Source organism: Dama dama, chromosome 22 (assembly GCF_033118175.1).
Source record: "Dama dama isolate Ldn47 chromosome 22, ASM3311817v1, whole genome shotgun sequence".
Classification (NCBI taxonomy): Eukaryota; Metazoa; Chordata; class Mammalia; order Artiodactyla; family Cervidae; genus Dama; species Dama dama.
This window is the reverse complement of record NC_083702.1, coordinates 15,620,598-15,633,544: the sequence shown is the minus strand read 5'-3', so window position 1 is coordinate 15,633,544 and position 12,947 is coordinate 15,620,598. Positions and strand designations below refer to the sequence as shown.

General features: G+C 46.5%; 1 protein-coding gene across 1 annotated transcript in view; it reads left to right on the top strand.

Moving 5' to 3' along the window:
- The window catches only part of ANO2 (anoctamin 2), a 340,921-nt gene that overhangs the window by 75,581 nt on the left and 252,393 nt on the right, over positions 1–12,947 (top strand). Inside the window, exon 4 of the mRNA XM_061124073.1 lies at positions 2,165–2,263. Within this exon, the coding sequence (XP_060980056.1) occupies positions 2,165–2,263 (99 nt within the window). The remainder of the gene's footprint in view (positions 1–2,164; positions 2,264–12,947) is intronic.

Here is a 12,947-nt window from a genome sequence, read left to right as displayed (position 1 = left end):
TAGGCACTTGTCAACTTTAGACCATCCAAGGCTTTCAGACCACAGTTCCGTCTTCTTGTGAAATCCTGCTTTCTTCTTTCTTCTCCTTCCTTAGAAGTCAGCAGCTTTCATCCCCAAGGTGGAGGTAGCTTCTGGATGTCTTAATTATCGAAAGGATCATCGAGTGCCATTAAGAATCAGAGAGACAGTCTTCACTTGCATTATGAGCATCATGAAGTGTCTTTTTGCCTTATTCATCATCTCAGAAACCCATGAACCCGTGACCGTGAACTGACTGTCATTTGGGTGGGAAAGGCAGTCTTCTCCCAGCCACCTGGTTCTTTGCCCGCCACTTGGGATGGTGTGCGTGGCTGCCTCCAATGTCATCTTCAGTGCTAAACCGAGACCTGTATTGGCGAACACCAACTGGTCTTTGAGGATGACTTTGCAGAGGGCTGTTGCTGCTTTTCTGTGAGGAGCATTCCTTTCGCTGCCCACAATGTTGGTGCCTTTTGGGCCCTGGTCTCTGTGCGTCCTGTTTCATGAGATGCTCAGGAAACCAACAAAGCCTGCTTTCCCCTGTAGCACGTGTTTGGGGGTGGGTGAGAATGGACAAGAAGCTGCGAGCTCGTCTCTCTGCAGAGGATGGTGGCTAGGACCCGGTCCTCACTCTGCCCTCGGCTGCTTTATCCTAACTGTCAGGGGCACATGGGCCAGCATCTCACGGGGCTTTGGGATTCCCAGAAGTCACTGGATGAAGAATTGCCCTGTTGACCTGTGCTGCTTTTTTTGTGAACACAGTGTTTGTTATTGATTTTGCAGGTAGTTTTAGAAGCTTCACACCAATGATGAGGCTTTTGCCCTTTGTTTCCTACTTGTTTTGGTCTTTTTTTATTCTTTAGTGATGAAACGAATTATATTAATGTCAGAAAGTGTTCCCCCCCACCTTTGTGTGCTTGTTCTGAAAAAATTTGAGGTTTTCTTTGTAGATGAGAAGAAACTAATAGCTTCATGTTGTAACCGGACCAGTTTTTATAGCAGACACTGCCTGGGGCCAAATGAGCTGCTGAGTCAATAAAACCTAGTTTTCAGATTTTCATCACTGCATCTCCTTTCCTTATTTTACATTTTTTGAGTGAAATCAGTGCACTCAGAGAATGATATGTCCTGGGACCTAAATTCACAGCCATATTCACACAAAATCCTCCCCATGATTTATTTTTTATGATATTATATTGAGTTGTACCATTTACATTTATTATTTTTATCATTAGCTTTTGTTGTTGTTGTTTAGTTGCTAAGTAATGTTTGATTCTTTGCGACTCCACAGACTATAGCCAGCCAGGCTCCTCTTGTCCTTGAAATTCTCCAGGCAAGAATACTGGCGTGGCTATTTCTCTCTCCAGGGGACCTTCCTAGACCGGGGATCAATCCCAAGTCTCCTGCATTGCAGGCAGATTCTTTACCACTGAGCCCCCTGGGAGCCCCTTATAAGCTAGATGAACCCCTTTGTGATTTGGGCTGAGACACAGCAAAATTGTAGAATAAAAATAAAAATTTAATATTATTTTATTACATTACTAATTATAATATAAAATATTAATATTTACTGAAAATATCAGTATGGAGGCAGGTTCCAGACTGTTCACTGAAGCCAGCAGGGGTAAACCGACTACCTGCAGTAACTCCCAGTTAGAAAATAGCTGATGAAGGTTTACTGTACAGTACAGGGAATTATACCCATTATCTTGTAATAACTGGTGATGGAATATGATCTGCAAAGATACTGAATCACAACGCTGAACACCTGAACTAATACAATATTATAAATCAGCAACACCTCAACCAAGAAAAGTTAACGGGATTTCTGTGAAACCTGTAATGGCTTACATTTTAAACCTGTGAACACAACTGTTTTAATTCCTCTTTTTCTCTGAAGTCCCCAGACCTCCAGGGACTGCTCTTTGGGAATGCTTCCCCTCTCTGGGTAAGAGCATTTCTGAGCCAGAAGCAATGAATGGGGTATGGTGGGAGGGGGCTGGCCCCCAGTGAGGTATAAAGAGAACAAAAACCAGAAACGGAAGAAATAACACGTCTGGGCTTCTTGTTTGGAAGAATCGGAGAGCTCGGAATGTAAGCTATGACCTCCTAAACGCTGCTGTTTCTTCTTCTTTGTCCCTTCCAGAGCAAAAGCCAGGGCTCCGTCTTCGTCCGGATCCACGCCCCGTGGCAGGTGCTGGCCCGAGAGGCAGAATTCTTGAAGATCAAAGTTCCCACCAAGAAAGTATGAGCATGTTTCTCCCGGGTTCTGGGGTCTCTTGAGGGCTGGATGGATATGAACAGTGTCGGGAACGGGGCTGGGTGGGACGTGGGTCTTGTGAAGTTGAATCACGCTTGCTTCCCTGGGGACCCCAAGGTTGGGCAGAAGGGACTTGGGAGACAGTATCACCTCAGAGTATTGCTGACATGAGCTCTGCAAGAAGCTGGTCATCGCCGTGGTCCAGCTTTTCAACTTCTCCTTAAACCCCCTTCTCCCTTCCTTCCAGCCCAGCCAGGCGTGTCTTTTTTTTTCCCACCCCCACCACCACCGCCCCAGATCACTGGTCTATAATCTTTTTTAAAAAGTCTTTATTGAATTTGTTACAATATTGTTTCTGTTTTATGTTTTGTTTTTTTGGCAATGAGGCATGTGAGGTCTTAGCTCCCGGACCAGTGGTTGAACTCCGTCCCCTGCATTGGAAGGTGAAACCTAACCACTGGACCACTGGGAAAGGTCCCAGGCTTTTCTTTAGAGTGAGCAGTGGTAAAAAAAATCTGCTTGCCAATGCAGGAGATGAAGATGTGCATTCAGCCTCTGGGTCTGGAAGGTCCCTGGAGTAGGAAACGGCAACCCACTCCAGTATTCTTGCCTGGAAAATCTCGTGGACAGAGGATCCTGGAGGGCTGCAGTCCATGGGGTCGCAAAGTCAGGCACAACCGAGCATGCACACATGCGGCAATGAGAGTGGGCAGCAAGCCTTGCTGATGGGAGCATTCAGGGAGGTGTGGGTTCTCCAGACTTGCTGTGAAGACACCTTTCCTGCTTCTGACACTGTCACTACGTGTGGTGTGACCGTGGCTTTTGTAAAATAGAAGGTTCTTTCTCACGTGAGTTGATCACAGTGTTCATGCCCCGGCCCAGCTGGGACTGTGATCTTGTTGGCTGGCGTGGAGCAAGGCTCTAGCAGCAGTATTGTGGGAAAAAAAAAAAATCCCCAGGAAAGTCCCACAGTTTAGATGATTTTCGAGGTCCTTTCCAGCCATTAGAGTCTACATATAATTTAAAAAATTTCCTGGAGAATTCCTGGGTGACAGCTTCCTTGCATAAGAAAATCCAGCAAATATCTCCAAAGAAAAAGGAAGTGTGTCCACAGATTTCTGCAGGTTTGCTCTTCTTTTTTTTTTATTAAGTATTTTAGGGAAAAGGGATGGTTATTGACTTTGAACTTTTGAGGTGTTTCTAGAAAAGGCCCCAAGGCAGGCTACTCTCTGGTTTAACCAGGAGTGATCTGTGGGTGATCTCTGTTTCTCAGTCCCTCTCCCTCTCTTACACACACACACACACACACACACACACACACACACACAAACACACATCTTATCTCACAAGTGTGGACCTAGCTTTGTAGAGATTGCAACTTTGTCATCATCATGTCCACCCTCCTCGTCATTAACAGAAGTTCCTATTGGCTGCATTCTGTACAACCACTGTCATCACCTGCCTTCTCGTCACCCTCTCCACGATCAGTGACATGGTTAGAGTCAGCAAAACATTTGGATTAGCATCATGGGCTGTGTTTACACCATCCTCACTACCAAGAGATCTGCGGCCCCATCAGAAATCATCCATCACATACCGTGTTGTGTGATGCCCTATCACACACCCCTTACTCAAGAAGGATGAAGCCTGTGGGTTCTTTTCTGATAGACTTATTAACATGGATAGCACATCCATGGAAAGTGGACAAATGACTGCTGAGCAGTGAACAAACATGGGCATAAATATAGCTACAGACATCTTGCCAATAAGAGGTACATGTTTAGGGGTCACACACCTAAGTGTCTCGGTTTCACAAGAACTATGCTGTGACCTTCTCTTCTTCAACTGCACTGCTCTGCCCTCTGTCTCCTGACCCCTCACTCCCACACTGCTGTCCTCAGCTGCAGGCGCCGTCTTGAATCTGGACCTTGGCTCCTCTGATGCTTTCCCGGTCTGCTGGCCACACGACCCAAGTTAGCCTCGGGTGGAGGCGTCCACTTCCCTCTGGTGGTGTCTTCACTTAACTAACCTTCTGTTTCTCTTCCTTCTGTCTTCAATATATATATTTCTTCTCCTCTGTCTGGCTTATCTGAATAGCTAATGTTCTCTTAATTTCTTCGATTTGTATCTTGCTGCCTATGTTTTTATCTCTGCTGGCTGATCCCTGGACAGAAGGTGAGCAAACTCTGATGTCCTTGCTAGTGCTTCTGTTCCCCAGGACAATGCTTTTAGCAGGAAACATAGAGACCCGGGAGAAGTGTGGGTCCTGCTTCTCCTCCCCCCTCTTCGCCTCTTCTCCGTTGCTAGTGTCTTCCATCCTTCCTTCCCCCGCCTGCTCTTCTGTCCCTTCTTCTACCCCCTTGCACTTCGTTACTGGTGCCCCTTCCTAGCCTCCCTCCCTGTTCTTGAACATCCGTCCATACCCATCACTTCCTCCTTCTACTCATTCCTGGTCTCAGCCCTTAAGCAATGCTGGCCTCTGGCCCCTCTGGTCTCTGCGTGTCCTTCCACAAGCTCATAGCTACAGGAGCATAGTTCTCATTATAGGGCATGCCTGCCCTGAGAGCCTATGTGTCCCCAAATACTCAGCCTGTTGGAACTTACCATCCATTGTGTAGGATATACCTGCACTTGAATTTGCAGGTAAGATGATTAGGACAAGGATGTATTATGATGAAGCTATCTTGGAGTTGCCTTCTGTTTCTTTTTTTTTTAAAAATTATAATTTAAATATATTTGATGTATGAAGTGAAAGTGAAAGTGTTAGTTGCTCAGTTGTGTCTGACTCTGCGACCCCAGTGGACTGTAGCCCACCAGGCTCCTCTATCCATGGGATTCTCCAGGTAGGAATGCTGGAGTGGGTTGCCATTCCCTTCGCCAGAGGGTTTTTTCAGACCCAGGGATTGAATCCAGGTCTCCTGCATTGCAGGCAGATTCTTTACCGTCTGAGCTCCCAGGGGAGCCCCATTTGACATATAACCTTGTGTAAATTTAAGTTGTACAACATCTTAATTTGGTCCATGTATAGATTGTAATATGGTTGCCGTTGTAGCGATAATTAGCATCTTTGTCATGTTACAAAATTATGCTTTGTTTTCAGTGGCTGGAATCTTTAAGTTCCAGTCTTCTAACAAGTTTGATGGTTATGATACAATATTGTTGGGATTATTCTCTATGCTGTGCATTAGATCTCTAGGGTCTGTTTACTATGTGTTGCAAGCTTGTACCCTTAAACATCATGTCTTTTCCCTCCAGCCCCACCCCCTGGTAGCCACCATTTTTTTTTAAGGTTTGCAGCTATTTTATTACAAGTGTACATTTAACACAATGAAATCAACACTGATATATTGAAGCCTAGTTAATAGTAGTGTAATAATATTTGGATGATTGTATTATTTTAAACAACAAACTACACTGAAAAATTAGTGTGATAAACTTCTTGGTCATAATATTATTAAGAAATACAATATATACATTGAAAACATGATTGCTCAAAATTTGAAAATGGAGGTGAACTCGTTTGGGCAGAGTCAGAGTTCGACATGATCTCAAAGGAGTGGGTCTGTGGAAGGACCCCTTTGTTTCAACGAGTTTGGCTTCTTAGATTTCACATGTAAGTGATATCGTACAGTATTTTTCTTTCTGACTTCTCTCACTGGGCATAATGTGCTCCAGGTCCATCCGTGGTGTTGCAAATGGTGGAATTTCCTTCTTTCTTATGACTGCATCATATGCCATTGGATCTGTGTGTGTGGTTATATAAAATCTTATATATATAATAATGGATAAAGATATATAATGGGATGTGTGTGTGTGTGTGTGTGTGTGTGCTCAGTCACACCTGACTCTTTGCAACCCCCATGGACTGCAGCCAACCAGGCTCCTCTGTCCATGGAGTTTTCTAGGCGAGAATACTGGAGTGGGTTCCTAGTTCCTCCTCCAGGGAATCTTCCCAACCCAGGGACTGAACCCATGTTTCTCTCATCTACTGCATTGGCAGGAGGGTTCTTTAGCACTAGCGCCACCTGGGAAGCGCCGATATAATGGATATTGAATGGATAAAGAAGATTTTATGTATTTGTATATATAAATAAATATATTATGATTTATATATTATATATTAATTATAATATATTGTAATCTGTATAATTATATACTGTATTATATTATATATTTATATAATATTTATATATTATAAATGCATATATATAAATGTTAAAATATACGTATGTCTTTATACACACACATGCACATACACACACACATATATATATGTCTTCTTTATCCATTCCCCATTGACAAACTCTCAGGTTGTTTTCTCCCCTCCTTCCTTCCTGTTTTGGAGCCATAGCCTGGTAGACTCTGCATCAGACGAGTCCTTGAGAGACCAGCCTTCCAGCTCTGGTCCTGGACCCACTTGCTATTTGACTTGCGGATGTCAGTTCATCTCGCAGAGCCTCAATTTCCTCATCTGTGAAGTGGGCATGGTAATACCTGCCCTGTTTTTCCTAGAAGATTGTTGTAAGGATCCAGGTCTTAACCGCTGCTATGGGAATGCAGACGTTTACTATTGTGTCTGTGTTCTCAAATATTTTTATGTGTGTTCTCAATTCCTCGTTCCCCAGTCACCTTCCCTCCTGATGCAGTAGGCAGCCAACACCGATGGAGCTCCTGGCGGAAGGGGGTCTGTGGAGAGACGCTGAGGGACTCAGAGACAGTCTTAGCCCTCAGAGTTCACAGCTAAGCGCACAACTGGAGGAGTGCCCATAGTCAGACACCCTGTGCTAGATCGCTCAGTTGTGTCTGACTCTTCGCGATAGGTCTGTAGCCTATCAGGCTCCACTGTGCATGGGTATTCTCCAGGAAAGAATACTGGAATGGGTTGCTATGCCCTCCTCCAGGGGATCTCCCCCACCCAGAGATCGAACTCACATCTCTTACATCTCCTGAGTTGGCAGGCAGTTTCTTTACCACTAGCGCCACCTGGGAAGCCCATCGGACTAAATACTGCGCCAGGTAGCAGCCCATCAGCATGGCACAGCTTCCGTCTGGAAGAATGCTGGTCCCAGGAGCCTGGGAGAGCAAAGCCAGGGGGTGGCCCTGATGAGGCTGCAGATGTAACAGAAGGAACTTGTCCCCGTGGTGGCGAGTCCCCAGACCCCACACAGGTGGGCCATCCTGGCATCCTTCTGCCACAGGGCTCCAGACCATTTTCCTATTCACAGAATGCAGTGGCAAGTAGTTGACCTCCCAGGAGGATGCCATAACCACGAGAGGGGGATACAGCATGATATGCTGGGTGGCATGCATTTGCTTGCAAAAGTGAATCTGAGAATGAAGTCTAGGAGTGGGGATGGGGGTTAAACCCAGTTCCTGGGGTGAGAAAAGAGCATGGGGGTGAGGCTGATCTCCATAGGCCTAGTGTTGGGTCCAGTGGTGTTTTTTCCTCTCTTAAAAAAATTTATTTGACTGTGTTGAGTCTTAGTTGTGGCATGTAGGATCTTTTTTAAAAAATTAAATTAAATTTTATTTTATTTTTAGTCATGGCATTTGGGATCTAGTTTCCTGACCAAGGATTGAACCTGGCCCCCCCACGTTGGGAGTGCAGAGTCTTAGCCACTGGACCACCAGGGAAGTCCCTCCTGTCTTCTTAATGGGCTTGGAAAGTGACTACAAAGAGAGTAACCACGTTTGCAAGGATTCGTGTCCTGGTGGCACGGGGAGCAAGGAGGAAGACTGAGGCATGGGGTGGGGTCACTTAGCATCTTCTGGGCTGGTGGAAGCCGGATCATAACTCAGCAGGGTCCGGAGAGACTGGGAAGATGGGGAGGAAATCCCAAAATTGAGATCTCGAACCTGGACAAATCCACAGTAATGAGTCCAGGGACACGGAGTCCTGAGCACAGATATTAACCGGGAGGGGGAATCTTGGAAGGAAGTGTTTGTTTTCCAAAAACAACAACAGAGGAGCCAGTATTTTGTGAGGGACACTCAGGGTCCCTGCACAGGAAAGAGGCAGGAGGCCTGGCCTTTGGCCCCGAGCAGCCTGGGAAGGTTTGAAGTGCATGCTTTCTGACCTCTGCTCTTTGCCGAGGTGGCCCATCTAGATTGTGGTCAATATCTATGTTTATTTCTCACCCATCTTATTTAAAATATTTTATTGGGGGAGAGTGGCTTTACCATATGGTGTTACTTTCTGCTGTGCAGCAAAGTGAACCAGCCGTAGGTATACATCACGTTTTTACACATATGAACGAGCACCCGCCACCCGTCTCCGCCACGCACACCCCTGACGTCCACTTATCCCCCACGAGCCACCTCCCGGGAGCTGATGAAGACGAGATGACGGAGTCCGTTCTTGTGTTAATGTAGCAGGTTCATCCAGCAGCAAACCCATGTCCCCTGCCTTGTAGCGCAGATCTTAACCGCTGGACCACCAGGGAAGCCCCATCCTCTCATTTTCATGAACTGAAATCATATAGAATTTCCATTAAGAATTTTCTGATGAGAGTGAGAAAATCAGCATTACCACATTGGACTAAATAAAATTCCAGTGTAAAAGCAAAGAAATGTGGCATTTTAGTTAAGCTGGGTGGCCCCTTAGGAGTAAAATATTAATTCCGTTAAGCTTCCTAAATTATTGGAAGTTGTGCTCCGTTACTTATTGCTGGCTCTTAGAAATTCTGATTTGGTAACTGTGACTTCTGTAAAAATTCCAAGGGAAGACCCTCCCCAGGTTCCTGATGCCCACTCAGCCAGGCCAGAACCTCTACCTTCTCGGTTATCCAGACTTGAGGCTTTTGGGTTGGTAAGGTTTCTCTAGAGAAACAGAACTAACAGCGTTGTTGTTGTTCAGTTGCCCAGTCGTGTCTGACTCTTTGCAACCTCATGGATTGCAGCATGCCAGGTCTCCCCGTCCCTCACCATCTCCCGAAGTTTGCCCAACATCATGTCCATTGCATCAGTGATGCCATCCAACCATATGTGTGTACATATATTATGTATATATATTTGATATATACATACATATATATATCATCCTCTTCTATCCATGGAGTTCTCCAGGCAAGAACACTGGAGTGGGTTGCCATTCTCTTTTCCAGGGGATCTTCCCAACCCAGGGATCAAACCCAGGTCTCCTACATTGCAGGCAGATTCTTTACTGTCTGAGCCACCGGGAAAGCCCCTCCTGCCCTGATGTAGAGGAAATGGTTCAGTTTTGTTCAATTGCTTTCCTACTGAATGCCTGTTAATATCTTGGGAGAACCAATTGTCTGCAGAATGTACTCTGGGAAATTACATCCTAGGTTAAGTAAATTAAATTAACCCTAAATTAATTTAAATTAATTAAATTAATCCTAAGTTGGAGAGACAAAGCATTAAATTTTTTATTTTTTTCATTACTATGGACTAGATCGGGGGCTTTCCTCGTGGCTCAGTGGTCATTTGTCCATGCAAAATTAAGAAACAGAATCACATTCTTTCCCCTCCTCACCTTGACCCTCTTCTTCCTTCATCAAGTAGTGATTGAATTCCTCTTTGGGATTCTTTTGATAGTTTAGTGATTCCTCCCTCGTGACCAGACAGTAAAAAGCAGGAGAAACTCCATGAAATTTATTGAAGATTGAGATATTCTAGATCCTTAATCCTTGGAGGAGGGTCACTGACTACTCAGCCTTCATGATGCCTTTCAGGACAGATTCTTTCGATTATTACAAATATCACTGATGATTTTTGAATGAACCAGAGGGCTAGCTGTTCATACTGATGGGCTGTGGGTGAGGTCCTCTTCTTGTTGTCGCTGCCTATTCGCAAGCATTTGTTTTTAATAGTGATGCGGGGTTGGGTTTATATTTGATATCTTTATGGTCTCTGGTGCATGCTCTTTCATTGTTATTTAAATAGGCTGGAAAGAGTGCAGAACACTTGTACTTATTTGGTTTTGTTTTCTGTAATGCTTCTCATCTTTAAAAATCAGAAGAAAACAAATTGATGCCATCTCCATGCCGTTGTTTCTGTGTGGAACCTGCGATGGCTTGGGGCCACCTTCTGGATGTGCATGCAGGCCTGGCAAGACCACAGACCTGACTCAGGGCGCAAAAACAGTGATGCCAAAAACATGAATGGAAAGTGAATTTGCAGTTTTTAAAATTAAGTTGTTTTTAGGCTCGTGATTGAAAAAAATTGAAAGAGAAGTGGTGGTTTTCCTTTTTGAAAGCCTCATATCCGACTGAACTGGGGCAGCACATGCCAGATGGGTGGGCAGGGCCCTGGATCCTCGTGGGCTGAGAGCAGAGGGCACTTGATAGAATTTGCCCAGTAGAGTAAAACAAGACTGAGTAGCTGGGATATGTGGTCGCTTTCCCAATGGGAGACATGGGAGCAGGGGCCGTGGCTGCCCAGGGGGTAGGTGGGAGGGGCAGGGGAGGAGAGGAGCAGGGACAGAGGAGGGGGTGGTCAGCTTCAGGCACCTGGGTCTCATGGGCAGAGCTCTTCTTATTCAGTAAGAACTGGGATCAGTGATATGCTGGTTTATAATGGCTCTTGAGGTCTGATACATTTTCAGAAAATTTGCAAGCTGGTCATTATACCGCTGACTGAAATTGGCCATAGTGGGCGTATTTGCACCATAGGAATCAGTGACAGCTACATATCAGCCATCCAGCCCCACACACGGAGGTGGCTGGTAAGCATTTCCCAGCGCACCACGGATCCGAGCCCTGAGAATGAGGACGGAGTGCACAGTCAGAGTGCCACCGTGGACCAGCGCTGTCCGGTGGTGGGGGCGGGCAGGCTGGAACCTGAGGGTGTTATGTGATCTCTGCTGTGGACAGTAAAGGGCTGTTGGTCAGAGAGGAGCTGGGAGTGACTGTGTCTCTTCAGGGACTCTGAACTGATGCCATATCAGTCACCTCTGATACAGAAAGGAACTTCCCCCTCCTCCCCACCTGCTCACTGCACCCCAGCCGCACAGATCGTCCAAAATACAAGCCTGTTTCCCTCTCTGGGCCTTTTGCTTGATTTCTCTCCACCTGAGGACCTCCAGATACCAGGAGGCACTCCCCCACTCCACCAGAGTCTCTGCACAGACTGACATATCCGGCTACCCTGTGTGAAGTGGGCCCCTGTCTCTCTTCTTCTCTCCATCCCCTTCTCTTGTGTGTGTGTGTGTGTGTGTGTGTGTGTGTGTGTTTAATACTCAGACTGCTGGATACTGAGTAGTGTATTTGTATCTCTGTTTTATTGTCTCTATCCTCACTACACTGGAAGCTCCAGGAGGGCACTGGTCTTGTTTCCTCCTGTCAGCAGCAGCACCTAGAACAGGCCTGGGTACAGAGCAAGCAGTAAACCAACATTTGATGATGAGTGAAAGGATGGATCTCATGTACCAGCCTGGTTCATTGGTCCTGGCTTACTGCAGAGTGATGCTGAGATGGGTTCTGAGTCTTCATTCAAGAGCATTGGAAGGATGCTGTGGTCCCTCAGGGTGGTCTGCGAGGGGGCGGGGGGAGGCAACATTGTGGTACATGGACCATAGCAGCCATCCCTGATCTGGGTCCTCAGTAGCCCCGTCAGTCACCAAAAAAACATTTAGAAATAGTCTAATTGTACCTGGAATGGGGCTGGGTTGTGTGTAAGGAGCCCTAGACCTTGGAAAGATCATGTTTTTCATTCATTCACCCATCCATCCATCTGCTTAGTGAATAGTTATTATCATTATGTCTGAGATATTCTGCTGATGGTTGGTGATGCAGTGGTGACTACAGCTGGTCTTGGCCCCATATGGCTTTGGTGTGGGGAGGATTCAGAAGTTAAATAGCTGGTGATGAGCTGGGAGGCACCGGAAGCAAAGATCAGGGTAGACAGAGAGCTAATGGGAGGAGACCAGTTCAGATGGGGGGAGGGTGTGCAGGGTACCAGAAGGGTCCGTCCATTTGAGCTCAGACCTAAGGGCTGGGTAGGAGTTTGCAGGTAGGGAGGGCAGGTGAGACCTTTCTGGGAGAGGCAAGGACATGTCTTCCCATCCCACATAAGAAAACCCTGGCCTGTGCAGGGAGCTGGGAGGAGACCAGTGTGGGTGAAGCACAGACTGGGAACAGGGGGTGAGGGGGGTAGGGTCGGTGGGGACTGAGGCTGCAGTGGGAGGCAGGGGTGGGGCTGGAAGGGACTCATCAATCATGTAAGTAGTTTGGATTTTCTCCCACATTTTTAAAGTCAGCAAACATTCATTCATGTGTAGAGGACATTGAAAATGTAATTAAAAACCATAAGTGAATCCAGAGTTAGACCTCAGAGAATGTGCGTTTTGTAAATACATCGCTGTCTGCATTTGGCGAGGCTGTGGACAGGACATTGACTATGGGCACAGGGTGGGGTGGAGGGGCTGGGGAGCCCCTGCTCTTGGTGGGCACTGGGGCTCCTCTGGGCTCTAGGATGCAGCTGAGCAGAGTGGCTCCCAGTGCTCTTTGCATCTGGATTGGTGGGGGGTTTAGCGTCTGCTTGAGTAGGTAACCAGGCTTGTGCACGGAGTAGGTAACCAGATCTGTGCACCCTCAGATATGGGTTCAGTGCCCGTGTGTCTGCCTGCATCCCCCTCTCTCCGTGCCCTCGGGTACCAGTGGAACAGGAGAACCATGGATGCATTCTGCTGCATCATGAGCCCCTCTTT